The sequence below is a fragment of the Xiphophorus maculatus genome, chromosome 3 (genome assembly GCF_002775205.1).
Source record: "Xiphophorus maculatus strain JP 163 A chromosome 3, X_maculatus-5.0-male, whole genome shotgun sequence".
Taxonomy (NCBI): Eukaryota; Metazoa; Chordata; class Actinopteri; order Cyprinodontiformes; family Poeciliidae; genus Xiphophorus; species Xiphophorus maculatus.
The window spans coordinates 1,808,336-1,824,188 of record NC_036445.1 but is presented as its reverse complement, the minus strand read 5'-3'; the positions used below and the strand labels follow the sequence as shown (position 1 = coordinate 1,824,188).

At 37.0% G+C, this 15,853-nt stretch overlaps 1 protein-coding gene across 2 annotated transcripts in view; it reads right to left on the bottom strand.

Annotated features, from left to right (window-relative positions):
• Positions 1–3,401: 3,401 nt before the first annotated feature.
• clstn3 (calsyntenin 3) overlaps positions 3,402–15,853 on the bottom strand; it is a 37,015-nt gene continuing 24,563 nt past the window's right edge. For both annotated transcript variants that reach the window (XM_005798751.2, XM_023330942.1), the window contains 6 exons: positions 10,121–10,347; positions 9,846–10,007; positions 8,725–8,870; positions 8,426–8,561; positions 4,781–4,965; positions 3,402–4,695 (listed from right to left, as the gene is read on the bottom strand). In XM_005798751.2, the coding sequence (XP_005798808.1) occupies positions 4,543–4,695; positions 4,781–4,965; positions 8,426–8,561; positions 8,725–8,870; positions 9,846–10,007; positions 10,121–10,347 (1,009 nt within the window). In that variant the 3' untranslated portion in view covers positions 3,402–4,542. The remainder of the gene's footprint in view (positions 4,696–4,780; positions 4,966–8,425; positions 8,562–8,724; positions 8,871–9,845; positions 10,008–10,120; positions 10,348–15,853) is intronic.

Sequence of the window (15,853 nt, the reverse complement as noted above, 5' to 3'; positions counted from 1 at the left end):
CGCAGATGCGTATTCTTCAAACGTTTTACGTAGAATGGTGTCAGAGAGGAAAAATAACGTAAGTTTACGTAAAATATGCGGGGAACGGAACAAAGTCCTGAAACCAGCATGATATAAAAACACATGTAGTGTTATTGGATAGTATGAAACTCAGTAACAAAGAAAACATTTTAGATAGATAGATAGATAGATAGATAGATAGATAGATAGATAGATAGATAGATAGATAGATAGATAGATAGATAGATAGATAGATAGATAGATAGATAGATAGATAGATAGATAGATAGATAGATAGATAGATAGATAGATAGATAGATAGATGCACTCATATATAGTTTTACATAATAATAATATATTCAATTTATATTTATATAATTGATCTTTAGGACACTCCATTTATTGTAAATTAAAAAATAAACACACTCTCTATCATCTGTTTTTGTTGTTTTTGCATGTTATGTATATTATTACTATTTTATGTCACTAATGGTTTTAATATACAATTTGGATGGAGTATCTTGTAAATAAAAAAGCAATTTCCTCAATAAAGTGAATGCTGTTTTATTTTATTCTGTTGAATAAAATATTCACAAAGTTTAATAAAATGGTTTTGTTTATAGGTCAAAGCTTCAAACTGCTGTAAAATGTACATGACTTCCAGATCCTCAGACAAAATGCTGCAGAGATCTGTTAAGCTTGGGAAAATATTACAAGACCATTATTTTTCAACACAAACTGAATCCAAGGAATGTAAAACTAACATGCAAAAAGGAAGTTATATATCAACTCAGTGTCAAAATACTAACAGGTTGTCTGCATGGGCGTAAAGTTATTCCAGATGGACAGGAAGACTGGATCTTCCATGACAAATCTACCTTTGAGTGTAAGGAAGCACGATGTGCCAAAAATGAAAAAGGCCGAGGCTGTGATAAATCTGGAATCTGGGATTGCAGCATAATGGATTCAAACAATCTACATGTCTTGGGTTATTTGAAATTGTTTGAAGGTATAATTAAAGCAGGTGTATAGTGTTACATTACTGAAATATTCGGAGCTCAATTAACTAAGTATTCATTTTATATTGCCTTACATAATTATTCATTCCCCTTAAAGCTGCAGCAGCAACTTTTATAGACAATATATTTTTTTTTTACATATTTGTTGAAACTGTCACCATGTTGTGACAGTATGAGACAGATAATCTGTGGGAAAAAAAATACAGCTCCTCTGCCTTATACCAGTAACTGGAAACAGTAAATGAGAGTCTTAGCGTAGTCAATCATCCACATGTGTGCGCTGCTAATCGTCCCTCCAGCTTCCTTTCTTGTTATTCTACTGTAGCCACCGATGATGAGAGACGAACAGTTTTCCGCCATTAGCACATTCGTTAGGATGATTGGCAGCACTAAGACATGACTGAGCAGTAGCAGCTCAGGGAAATCAACCTTTTCATAGATTATCTGTCTCATACCATTCTGTTATAACATAACAAATATGTACAATACTTCTTTTAATTAAAGTTAAACACTGCAGCTTTAAACATTTTTACTTTAAAGCAACAAACTAGGATTTACTTCAACGTTGCCTTTTGAAACATTCCTCTATTGTTATTTTTAGACCCTCCTTAAATAAAAAAGTAAAACTTTCTCATGAAGACGTCATATAGTGTTTTTATTATGAATTTTGCAATGTTTTCTGACACTTTTCAATAACAATTACTCAGCATAATCCATTTTGGCATTATATCATTAATTACAGGTAATGTTCAAATAGTAACATAGTAATAATATAAGTTTTTAACCAATGCAATTTTTATTCCTTCTTAACGTGACACTCGAAAACAACAGGCCTTATATATATATTTTTTTCACTGAGAGCCTTATAGCACTGCACATTAATAGGCTACACAGACAGACAGCAAGAGACACGGAGGAAGAGGTGAGGGGAGGAAGGCTGGGAGGGAGGGGAAGGTGAGGAGAAGCACACAGTTGTACATTCACTGAACCAAAGATGACAGATGGAAGGAAACAGAAAAATAACAAAAGCAACACACACACCAAAAAATCTATTTATTTTTAAATGTGGACAAAAAATAAAATCCCCCGATGAAAGAAAATGAGCAAGACATATTGAAATATCACAACAATGTGCCCTCCGTTTTTTTTGGTGATGCAAATTCTTAAATTACAACAATATTACACACAAATTAGGATACACTCATCAAGCCAAAGATGATCATCCTTATCACTAACACTACTCTTTATTATAGCTATCATCATTATACTATTTTCTGATTCTGGAAAGGTGACTCCTTAAATGGAAAAATAAATCATAATCTGCTCCCTCTCAGAAATGTGCAGTAAAAGAGAAAGAGTGAATGCATTGATAAGAACAACAGCAATAACAATAATATCGCAATAGTCATTGTTGTATGTACAGAAAAATTCATTACAATCAATACAATCAAAACTGCCCAAGCTGAGCGGACATTCTGGAAACAGCAGGGGTCATGGATGGCGCTTGTGTGTGTTTGTGTGTGTTTGCAGTACAGTGTAGTGAGTGAAACAGTGATATGAGAGTCATTTATAGGGAGGTCAGAGAGGTCAAGGTGCTGTTTTATTATTTTGTGGCACAAGCTGCAGTGCTGCAAAGACTCCAGTTTGAAGCTGAAACTTTGACGACGTCAATTTTTGAGCTAGGGGCTTTTATTTTGGAGTATTGCAGCAGAAGCGCTTGTGTTGGACGTTGAGGTCTGCGGTTGGTTATCAGGAAATCAATACAGAATACTGCAAAGTAAACCAGTCTTACACTGGATCTCAAAGGTGAAGATCCCCTCCTAAAAAACATAATAGTTCAGATTATTCTTCACCTCTAATGTGACATTTATTCTGTAAATTCAACAAAGCCACAGTAATATGGTTTTATCCCTACACCATGAAACAAACACATGTTTTTTGCTTCAATTTCAGGTTTTAATGCACATGTCCTCAATTACAGTGGATCTAATTAACCAGAAATAAATCAAAAATAGAATGATGTTTTTATCTCTTAGTTACAGCCACAGTTCGTATTTTATAAAGCATTTCATTGGTGGCCAGAGTTGGGTAGTAACTAGTTACATTTACTTGAGTAACCTTTTGGAAAAAAATTACTTTTAGGAGTATTTTACTATGCTCTATTCTTTACTCTTACTTGAGTAAAATGTTTGGATACTCTACCCAATGTGAGTAACTTCAACCAGATATTCACCAGACACAGACCTGCAGTTTTTCTTAAAGTTTATATTCAATTACATAAATTTTAACTGATTTTGTTATTTTGTAATCATATTCATATGAATTATTTTCATTTTGATCTTTAAAATACCCAAATTTCCACATAACTTTATATTTTGGTCCATTTGCTGATGTAATTTTTAGATATTAAATGCAAAAATGATACTCTGTACTTGAGCAGCATTTTTACCAAATACTTCTTTACTCTGGAGTAGCTTCTTGCTGTCTTTTTACTTTTACTGGAGTTAATATGTTGAAGTAGTGCTACTCTTACTTGAGTATTTTTGAGTACTCCACCCACCTCAAGTGGAGGCAGCATAATGCTGTGGGATTTTCATCTGATAATTTCTTTAAAACTCTTCCAAATGGCAGTAATCTCTGACCCAAAATCTTCATGTGTCTGATGAAAAGCTGAAGATCAAGACGGATTTTATTTCTCAGAATCACAGAAAGCACATCACTGATAAACTAAGAACTGAATGCTGAAATTAAAAGACGCTTCTAGAATACGTTAGATACGAGGAACCGGAGTTATGCAGTGAGATTATTGCATCTTTCTTGTTTGTTTTTCAGTTGAATTTCACAGCTCAAATGTCTTTGGTGGTAGAAAAAGTTTTGAAATGTATTTTAACAGGGGTGTGTGCACCTTAGAGATCCTCTTTATTACATAAATGGAAATAAAATTGCAAGGACATTGAGGAGTTTCTTTTGAATAGCTGAGAGCGTCTAATTTCACTGCCTTCAGTCTGTGGCAGAGAGGGAGAGGAGAGCTTGTGCACAGACTTTCTGAGTCTACCAAAGAGGCTCAAAGACGTGTCGGGATCAAGGATTGTGTCTTTGCTTAAGGTTCGACTCAAAACCTTGTTGCAGCTGACATTTTGCTTCATTCTTCTCATTAACAAAGTATAGAATACAATCAATATTTTTCTTGATGATTAAACAGTCCCTTTCAACCAGCGTTACACTATACAGACACCAATTTCTGCTTTAGAACGAGTGCACCACAAACGATTCTGGTGGAGGGGGTTTGTTTAGGCGGGTAAATTACATTAACTGTACACATTGTGCCATTGAACATTTAAGTGGAGAACAGCAGCCTGTTGTCGGCTATAGGTCACATATGGCGTTTGAGCGTCGAGAGTATTACGGTGATTGTGTTGTGCGAAGTGTTTGTAAGCATACATTCCTTATACTAGTGGCGTCAGTTTGATATTAAAAGTGTCGGAGTGTGTGACTGGGGAGCTGATTTATGGAGAGATACAGCTCAGTAGCGGCGGGCGTTTCCGTCTCTGCCCTCCTTCTTGATGATGATCCGCTGGTCATCGCTTGCGTCGTCAGGTGACTCCGCTGCCTCTTCTTCCTCCTCCTCTCCATCGCCCTCCGTGTCGGCAGAAATGCCCATACGGGATTCGTAGGACTGGGAGAAAACAGGAGGGCGGAGTGGATAAACGAAAAAATAAATCGATTTATCCTGACATCAATCATCGGGAAATTATCTCTACCTCCATTGGGTTGACGATGATGGTGAGCGCCGAGTCGTCCCATTGGTTGCTGCCCTCTTTAGCCCCGCCCCTGGAGCCTTCACCTCGACGATGGATCGAGCGAATTCGGAAGACACCGAGGATCACCATGACAACCAGGAAGCCCACACAGACCATAATGATGACGGTGGCTGCTCCTGGAACCACTAAAAGAAATGAAGAAAAAGTGTGACAGTTCTCCATGTTTTTTGTAACAGTTTTGAACACCAGCAACTGAAAAGTGTGGTGTGCATTTAAATTGAACCCCTTTACTCTGATAACTCTATTTAAATAAAAGAACAATGCAGAGAACAGTCCCTTAAAGTCCTCTACTTGGTAGTTGAGCAAAGGTTTGTTGAGAAACATTAATGAACAAACACCAACGTGAAGACTGCAGCAGATAGGTTTGGGGAAAGGGTGAGAAGAGGTTTAAAGCAGAGATTAGGGATAAGACAATTTAATTCATAATTAATCATAAGGAAAAGACAAGACATGGCTGGCCCTCTACACTGACAGACCAAGCAACGAGAGTATCAATCAGAGAACCAGCCAAAAGGCCCATGCTAACTCTGGAGGAGCTGCTACTGGTTTAGACAGACGAGTATATATGAGTTAGAACGGTCCAGTCAAAGTCTAGACTGAAATTAACTTGAGAACTGGTGTCAAGAACTGATGTTTAGAGACATCCTCCATCCAGTCTTACTGAGTTTGAGTTTTATGTGAAAGACAGTGGGCAAAAAAAAAAAAGTTGTATTTATGTAGATGTGCCAACTTAGAGACAAGCAGTGAATCACAAAGGCGATGAATGGAAATGCCACACTGCGACCTCTTCACCATCCAAAGAGCCAATTTTACCCTCAGTCCAGCTAATTAAACACATTTCAGGCTGCAAATGTTACTTGACCTTTTCAATAAAGAAAACGGACATCGTGTTGGACATCTACAATAAAAATATCTTTTAAAAAAAGAACCAGCAATTTATTCCTATTTTTAGTTGTGTATTTTTTAATAACTGATTTTTTTTTTTTGTTTTGCACTAGCGGACTTTATTTTACAGTAATGCAACAGAAAGAGGGCAGAGAGGAAAATGCGGCAAAGGGAAACGAACTTGGGACAGCAGCCACTGCGATGCGCAATGTTGTTATTTTTAGGTTTTTAAGTAAAGAAAAACATAAAACTAAAAGAGGCTGAATAAATTTCCTTCTATGGAATGTTGATATTGATGGAAAATTATGTAAAAAACTGGCAAGAAAAATAGATTTTAGAAAGCATTACTGGCACTTTTACTGTCATTCATTAGTGGAAATTCAATAGATGCATGTCTTGAACAAAAGAAAATAAGCTTAAACCCACATTTGTTGGTTTATTTATATTAAAAATGGTGGGTTTAGCTAGAGTTATTAAGACCCTATGTAGATGATGCAAAGAGCCACTCAAGGCTCTGGAGCCGCAGGTTGCAGACCCTTCGTTTATCATAACAATAACGTACATCAGAGTTTGTGGTTATAATGTGGGAAAATGTTTCTGGGGTTTTAATTTTCTGGCTTCAGCTGATCTTTATAAGATACACGTGTCAATGTATCAGTAGTACAATCAACAAAGGACTTGAAAATTTGTCCTGCTGGTTTAAATATTCACATTACCTGCTGGTTTAAATATTCACATTACCTGAATTAAATTTACATCAGTAGTTATGGAGCTGTATTATTAAGATTTCAGCTCAAACACATGAAGGTCCTGCCAACTATGTCACAAAATGAGGGTTTCTATTCCTGTGAAATTCTCCTCCAGATCCATTAATATCCTGGTGACTCATGGAGCCGTTTATGGAAATGCATTAAGTTTAAAGATGTATTTATAGACCAGTTCATTAGATGGCCATAAACTAGCTGAGAGATCATTAAACAGGAGACAACTTGTTCTTTTATCTCTATTCAGGACAGATTAAGTGGTTTTGTTTCTTGATTCAGTCTTAATGAAAGTCACACATGTTTACTGATATGTTGTTACTATCAATCTATCAATCTGTTCCTCTGAGAAAATCTTTATTGAAAAAAAGGCAAAACTTTCCATCTAGACAACATGAAATGTGACTGAAAAGTTAAAGTGATAATTATTTAGCTGCCTCACTGAAAGGCAAGACTGAGAAATAAAGAATAGAAATTTAACAGCTTTGTTATAACAACATTAACATTTTTAAGTATTGAGAAAAACGTTAATGTTAAATCTTTGGTTTTACATAATTGGTTGTTCACTCTGAGTTTCTCTTTTGTCTCCACATACAAATAAAAGGCAAACCAACCCCTGCAGCGTTCCTCCTCTACTCCTCATTTTGACTTGCAGGTGCTTGACAACAGCTTAGATCTGTTCACTATTTTACATTTTTAGAAACTCCAGTGATTCTCCACTCATTTTGCTCGATGTGTTGATTTGAAAGCTGAACCAGCTGTTTGCCTCAGTCAGGATCCTCGGTCCGTCATCAATAAGCCTTCCTGCCATCCTGCCTGCTCACCTGTTTGACCCAAACCCTCTGTCAACCTCCAGGACTTAACTGCATGTCAGTTTGGGTTTCACCGTTTGGTATTCAGCTCAGAAAGCCTGGCTGCCCTCTGCAAGCCTCTGCGATCCACTCAATGTCACACCTGGGATTCGTGCATGGAGGCCCAGCCTAATGTCAAATCTTTCTGGCTGATTTTCAGCGTATTTTTGTGTCAGTCATTTAAAACAATAACAAGATCAACCGCCACTTTTTCACGAATGCTGAACCAGCCGCCTGGGATTGTGACTAAAGCAACCTCTAATTTTAAAATTTACGCTACACAATTTTTATTAGCATTTTCTGTTTAGTAAAGCTTGTATTTTACTTGTTGATATTTAAAAGAGACCTATTATGCAAAAATTCATATTTTGGACGCTTTTGTACTTCCATCTGGGTCTCAATTGCCTCTAAAAACAGCTCAAGCACTTAGAAAGAACCCAACCGGTTACTGGCGATAAGTGAGTGTTTTTTGGTGTCTGGATAATTACTTGTTTTAAAGACCTTCAGAATGAAATGTATCAAATCAGCAGGCATGTGCCGTTACCTAGAAACACCAACAAAGCCCAGTCCGTCACCTAGCAACCAACCTAACATTTTGTAAGCTGGTTTTACCTCTACACGCGCTGTACAATGGCTGCTGGACAAGACAAGTGTTTTGATGTTTAATTACCATCCAGAAACCACTTGCTGCATTCTTGTTTGTTGTGCAGAAAGCTCCACTTCTGCTTTTCAAAGATGTACAAGTGTATAATTGTGCCTCTGTTTGCAGCCATTTTTATGTGCAAGAGTTTGGAAGTGTAGCCAGCAGCAACTTATTACAATTTAAAGTGACAAGATGCCATAAACAGCTCATTCTGAAAAGGGCTTAACATATTCAGAACTGACCAGACTAAAATCTTACTATCAAAGAATAATTTTGTGTAAAAAAGGTAATGAACATGTTTTGTATAGCTTGTAGATGTATCCTAAACTGTTCAAGGAAGCATAATAGGTCACTTTAATAAATTTCCTGCTACATCATGGAAGGTTTAAAGGATGCTTTTAGGGTAAGAAATTAGTTGGCAGTCAGGTGGTTAAGAGAATATTACCTGAGTTGCGATGTGGGTTCGGCAAGGTGTGTCCACTCAGCTCTCCGGAATGATGAGATGGATGGAGGAACTGCTGCTGTGAGGCCAGCAGGTGGGAAGGGTGGTATAGGCTTTCCAAAGAGTGGAGGAAGTTCACCTGAAAGCAGTGAAAATGTTACAGACTTTATAACTTAAAAAGCAACCCAGTTAATATAGAACATTCATCAGCTTTCCAGCTTTTGTTGGAAAAATGCTTCAAAAGGTCACGGCTAAGATCTGAAAGCTATTATGGATGTTGTTTGAGCGATGTTTCTCGTTACCTCCAGAGTCAACTCGTTGCTTGTGTATCTGCCATTCATCTCGGAGCACGACAGGCGGAACCGCCTCTCAAAGCGGCCAGAGCCTCTGGCCAGGCGGTACCGGACTGAGCGGAGGACGTCCTCGTACACAGAGATGGATTCAGCACCTGGAGGAGACGGATAGGAAAGAAGATCCCAGAGGCAAGAAAAAGGAGACGAGGAGACAATGTTTGGACAGCCACAACAGGAAAAATATCCTGCCCTGCAAAAACATTCATACACCCTGAACTTTTTCACTTTCTACTGAGATTTTACATAGCAGACCAACACAAAGCAGCAAATACAGGAAGATGGAAGATGAATGAAAGTAAAGGTGATTTTCCCTCCAAAAACATCAGTGTGGTGTGCATATGTATTCAGCCCATTTTGCTTCCCCAAATATAAACGAATACAACCAAATGCCTTCAGAAATCACCTAATTGGTGAAACATGAATATGGCAAAATGTGTGCTAGAAAACTAACACAGAGCACAACAATGCGTTAAAATGGGCTAGGACTGACCAATACGGCTGAAAAACGGGTCAACATGTAAGCCTTTCAAATCAGTCGATATTGATAATTATTGATTTGTTTATCGTTTTAAATATCTGGAATACAGACAAACTGGCAGTGTGACCTTTCCTGTTTTATGCATTTCTCACTGCACAGCATTCTGGGAGATGTAGGCGGAGGAAAGCTCCGCTCACAGCAATCTACTAACTCACTCACTCTTTGGTTGCCTAGCAACTCACTCAGTCTTTGGTTGCCTACCTACGACTTGTTGACCAACTGGCACAGCGGCAGTTTAAGGTTTCACCACTGTGCCTCGTAACGGCTTAAAAATAAAAATAATGACAAAAAGCAACTTTGTGGAGTAAAAACTTTGAATAAAACAGGAAAGTCTGGCTGTATTTCAGTGTAAAACAAAAAACTAATCATTAATTACCTAAAGCCAATTAACTTCGACTGATATGAAATGTTTATATCATGATACGTTTTTCACCCATATCGTCCAGCCTTACTATACGGTTTGTAAAATTTGCTTCTTTGTGAATCAATAAAGATAAAATAATTTTAAAAATGCATTGCAGAGCAGCAGTACCTGTAATTGCGATGTAAGCGGTGGTATTGATGATATCCAGTCCTCGCTCTCGCACAACGTCCATGTCTACCAGAAGCTCCTCCCGCTCTGGATTCAGCTCCTCTCCCAGCGGCTGCACCTCACATCCGTCCAAAGTGTGAGCCACGGCATCCGACATCAGAGCTAAGAGGCGATGCAGAACATGAAATAAACAAACATAAACATTCCCGTTTCTGAGTAGAAATTAAAAGACATTTCAAGAATTATAAACATTAAATCTCCATATCTTTGCTCACCTCCGCCCTCCATGCCCTGTGCAGCTGTGTTGACAGCATGTGACAGTGAGCAGACGATCCGCAGCTCCGGGAAGAGGGGGACGCCGCGGGGTCCTTCAAACTCAGGCGCCGGACGGGCCAGATGTGGGCCAACCCCGGACAGAGAGATCTGAGGGGCATCAGGCTGGAGTACCACCAGGTATCCCTCCAGCTGTTTCAGTGACAGGCAGCTTTCCTCATTGAAACACCTGGAAGAGAATTACAAACAAGAAAACAGATTTATTTTGAATGGAGTATTCAATCAACCTATGAAACTAGACAAATACAGGTCCACTTAAATTTATTGAAACGTGGTAAACACTAAAATAACACATTTCACTGCGGTAGAACAATTTAATGTTTGTGTTCTACCATCACAAACGCAAATTTGGACTATAACAGGAAACATAAGATCACATGTTACTAGAGGAGGGTAGAGTACCCAAAAACTCTGCTTATAGAAGAGTAGCACTACTTCAACATGTGTTTGCTGAAGTAAAAGTAAAAAGCAGCCATCCAAAAAATTACTGGAGTAAAAAGTATTTAGTAAAAGGTCTACTCAAGTACTGAGTAACTGATCAAAACATCAAACATTTAATATTTAAAAATTACATCATGAGGTAGATCAGAAAATAAAATTACGTGGACATTTTGGTATTTTAAAGGTGAAAATGAAAATAATTAATATAAATAACAAAATCAGGCAAAATAAAAAAAATTTCCAAATTAATTTTTTTAAGTTTAAAATTTAAGAAACTTTAAGAAAAACTGCAGGTGTGTGTCTGTGTCTGGTGAATCTTTGACTAAAACAAGTTTGTTCTTCATTCAGCGAAGTTACTCGCAGTGTGTAGTATCCAGACATTTTACCGAGATGAGATGAGCAATACTTCTCCTAAGTAAAAGTAAAAAGTAAAGTGCAGTGAAAATACTCCTTTCACTATTTTCTGTTGCTGGTGGATTAACCTGGCGGCTCTGAAACGTTTTTCTTTTTGTCACTATTTTTATCCTCTCTTAGATTAAAACAGGTCATATAAATCTGAAATAGACGGTTATAATGATCCATAAGTTTACATCTGAGAAAGAGACAGACACTTGAAAACTTTACGTTCTCATCTACACTGTAAAAAAAAAAGTCTCTAATTTACGGTAAAATGCCAGCAGCTGTGGTTGCCAGACTTTTACCACATTTATGCAGTAAAATTCTGGCAACTGCAGCTGCCGATATTTTACCGTAAATTAGAGACGTTTGTTTTTACAGTGTAGAAAAGAGCATTTATCTTTTGATAAGCACTCTCAATAAATCGTCTCTTTTAATATGTTTAAGGTCACTCTTAATCAGTTGATTAAAAAACATTTCTGTAAATATTTTGACTAATATCAAGTAGCATTTTAGTCCTTTTTACTGTTATGGCTGTGTTTGCTTTTTGCTAGTTTTTCCTCGTTTATTATCCATATTGTATTTTATTTGGGTTTTGATATTTGTTGCTATGATTCGTGTTACTCCCAGTCTTGCCCAGGTCTCTCTTGCATTAAGAGATTTTTAATCTGAAAGGTTACAAGCATCCATACATTTTGTTAATCAGGAACAAGTATACAGTGATTAATGTGATGTTTTTTGGTTATTTCGAAGTTTTGTTTCAGTTCAGGTTGTATTATTTATATAGCGGCAATTCAAAACACGTCATGTCAAGACATTTTACAAGATAAACAGATCCAGTTATGTAAATTTCTGTTATTAAAATACAAGACATTTCCTCTTCTTTCCAAATGCAGTTAGCTCAATAAAAAGGTAAAAATTATGTTTTAGACACTAAAGAGACAGTTTAGATATTTTAATAGCCAGTGAGACTGAATGGGTTAAACTGTGTTTATAGATATCCAGAAGGGTGATGATGATGATGATGATAATAAGACTGTTTATTCTTTAATTAACCACACTATTGTGGCAGAAGCAGAAACCTTCATTTATTTATCTTTTCTTTTTTCTTTGTTCGTTTAAAGTTCCTTATGGTGTGGTGATAAGGGGAAGACAATTTGTCGACTTTTAAAATTAAACCAAACATATCAGTGAATCTGACTGTTGTTCGTTTCGGTTTTCCGGATGATGCAGCGAATACCGGCTAAATTTGGGAATCTTTCTTTGGCTTTAATTTTTAAAAAGCCCAAAGGCTTATGGGGAGGAGATCAAACCGATGCTGAACATGACTTTAGGCAAGTTTCTCTGACAGCTCACTCCTCCTCTTCCCATGTGCAATAACATCTTTAAACAGTGTGACTAAACAAAATCCTCACAGTTTATCAGTGTTGGTTTTATTTTACTGGTTAAACATTGTCACCTTGATGTTAGGATTTAACTCAAAGCAGAATAGCTGCAGAAAGCATGGCAGAGTATTAAAAAAACAACCTATTCCCTTGCTCTGCTTTTCCACTGTGACCGCGACGCCATTTATCTGTTGTGATGCTGAAAATAACAAATGTGCAAACACATTTCTGCTGTGTAAAATGTAATTTTCCTGCAAGAAGAGAAAAACACTGAATCAATGACAAATTGCTACAATTCCTTTACCAGCTTGCCCTAAAATTCGCCATTATATGTGAAAGGGTATTAAGCTGATTAAGTGGTGTGAGTGTGTGTGCTATATATCCACTATCAGAGTAAGCAGCTGCTTCTATCGGCCTCTCCAGAAGGGCCTGCTGTTCAGCCATCTGGTTGACTCCTGGGCTCAAATCAGTCTAAGCTTCACACACGCAATAAAACATGGCAAAGTAAAGAAAAAAATAAAAAGTACTCTCCTTGAGCAGAAAGCAAAGAGGGGAAAAAATCTGTCCATGCCCTTGAATCCCTGGGATCTTTAAACTGTCAGATAAAAAAAGTCCATCAGCTTGATGCATGGCTTCATAATCATCTAAATCTTATAAAAACATGCGACTAAAACATTCATGTCTAAAGATAGCAATGAGAATATCTGCACAGGCTGCTGGTGAATGTGCAGGCTAGCTGTGCACTACAGGGAAGCAGCAGAAGCTCGGGAAAAGTTTTTTCTTCATTCAGATTCTCTCATGAACTTTGCTGCCACATCACACCAATCATTAAAACTCACTTCAGATTCTAAAACCGGAGGAAAATAGCTAATATAATAAGTTTCTCCACATGTACAGTCAGTAAAATATTTGTAAAGTAAAAAAACAGCTGGAACAGGATACAAGTTTGCACAGACTCTCAATATTTACATGCACTCAGGGCCGGCTCAAGCCTTTTCGGGGTCCAAAGCAGATTTTAATTTGAGGCCCCCATACCAACATGTCAACACCTTCATTATTCATTACTTCATTATTTCTTGGTGACTCCATATGTGTAACATACCTACTACTATTAGTGCAATTTGCAATTATCTGACATCATACCGGTGTTATTATAGCTTTTGACTTTAACCTCACAGGAGTAGCAAGCAAGCAAAGATGGTCTAATTAATTCACATTTTGAAATGCAGAGTGGTATTTAAGTGTGGCATATTAATTTAACTATTGAAAGTAACATTTGCAGACAAACACTGAATTTACAGTAAACAAGTTAGAAGGTTTAATATATTTTGTTTGTAAAATTTGGAAGAGATGTGTAAAATGTGCAATTTATCATTTCGAAGTAAAATCGAATGATGCTTTTGGGCCCCAAGCACCCGCTTAGCTCACCTGTGCTTTGGACCGGCTCCGCACACAGTAAATGTGCGTTGTGCGCTAGGAACAACAGATGATTGGAAGCTTGTGCAGTACTTGATCAATTATGTATTTAGCACACTAATTTGATAAGTAGCGGGATTTTTAGTTGGCATAGCAGCACAAATAAATAACAACCAAAAATATACAAATAAGGAAAAGTTTCTTTCATTTTAGCCATTAAAGCTAAAAGTCCATAAAAATCTAAAGATAAATGATTTATTATTTAACTTTAACTCACATTCACCTTAATTCAACACAAAAAATAAACAGGCTCCACCTGCTGTTGACTGTCAAAGAAACTTGAAGGCAAACCCAAGCGGTTAGATATTCTTTGTTATCTTCTGCTAGTATATATTTATGTTCGACCTTTACTGCACGCAAGTCATTATCTAAGACGAGCCAAGGTCCAGGTTAGATGGACTCAGTGTGAAGCGAAGAAGCAGCAGTGCAACACACAAAGGGGTCATTTATTTTGACAGCTGAGGAAAAGTAAATGTTCAGTATTTAATTAAACTATTCGTGAATCTTTTCATCAGACCAGTGCAGAGGCAGACTGTCCATTCAATGGAAAAATGCAACTCTGAGAAAATAAGGGGCTCTTCCTTTCTTTTGCCCTAATTCCACTCCAAATAAAATGCATTACATACATTTTACACATATAAATCAACCTGGTTGCCGTTAGTGACTCCATGCAACTTCACCAACTTTCAAGGTCAGCTTATTATAAGCAACTTTGGGCTTGTCTTTTTCTAAAGTTGCTTGCAAATCTCACGAGTTGCTGGTATTTTGGGCTTCTTTTTGAATGTGAGGTTGCTTATCTGGCCTTGGCCTTCTTTCTGAGAAAAAACAATAAAAACCTGCACCAGCTCCCCACAACAAAGCAAACAAGAGCGGTTTGGTTGTCTTTTCCACGCCCCCATTTCCCGATTATTGCGCCTGCCTGAATTGACTTGGCACATCCCAAGAGCCCAGCGTGACAGGCACACAAGTGATGAGACGGCGTGAGAACGAGCTGCAGTAAGTGGGAAAAATATGGGAGAAAATATAATAAATAGTGAGGGAAAGAGAGTGTACTAGCATATCTCAAAGGCATGTTGCATTGAGACATATTGCATCAAGAAATACTGTACGTGCCCACCATGCAAAGAAGCAAAAAATATATATGGGTAAATAAAAACTGCACCTTTCTGTTCAATGTGAGATGTCTGCAAAATGCACTTTCCTTTTGGTCAGAGTTTAAAAGTATAAATTATTCAAATAATTTAAACTATTTAAAATGATCATAAAAGTGTTTTGAATAATTTTGCTGTTGCTTATGTTTAATGTCATAATAAGTGCATATATTTATGCCGTTCACAAACAGCCTCTATTTTACACAATATGTTGTGTTGACCGTTGTTTTTTTTTCCGATTGTTTCCATAGACCTGGCTGCTTGTTTCTCTCACAAGATCTGCCAACACTGGTGAACATTAGCTTGTTCTTTGTTTCCAGCTTTAAAAAATGCATATTTATGTTTCAATTCCAAAATAATTTAAATTGATGTAACATATTTAACAGATTTTAGAAGTAATTTGTGTTCCTATCCCTAATCCTAACCATATATTGTGGAGGTTTTTCTCCTGTGCTTCAACTAGCTTTAGCTTTTCTTCTTGCTGCTTAAGACACAAAAAGTGACAATTGTGAGCATTTAAGCACTTGTTTTGTACATATGATGTGACTACACTTTATTATATCATAAATTCAGACACTCTAGATAATGTGTGATTTCTAATCAACAAAAAGTCAAATGCAAACAGACAGATTCTCTTGTTTATTTGCACAATAATAACTCCGGTTAAATGATAGTTGGCTGTGAATATTTTATGTTTCTGTCCATATGAAAAAATAGTTTTTGTGAAATCTGTGTAAATATCTTGTTTAAAATGTAAGCTCTCTAACCTCTCCACTTTCCCTTATAATCTGGACCAATTTGTCTATTTAAACTGCTGTTGATGTAA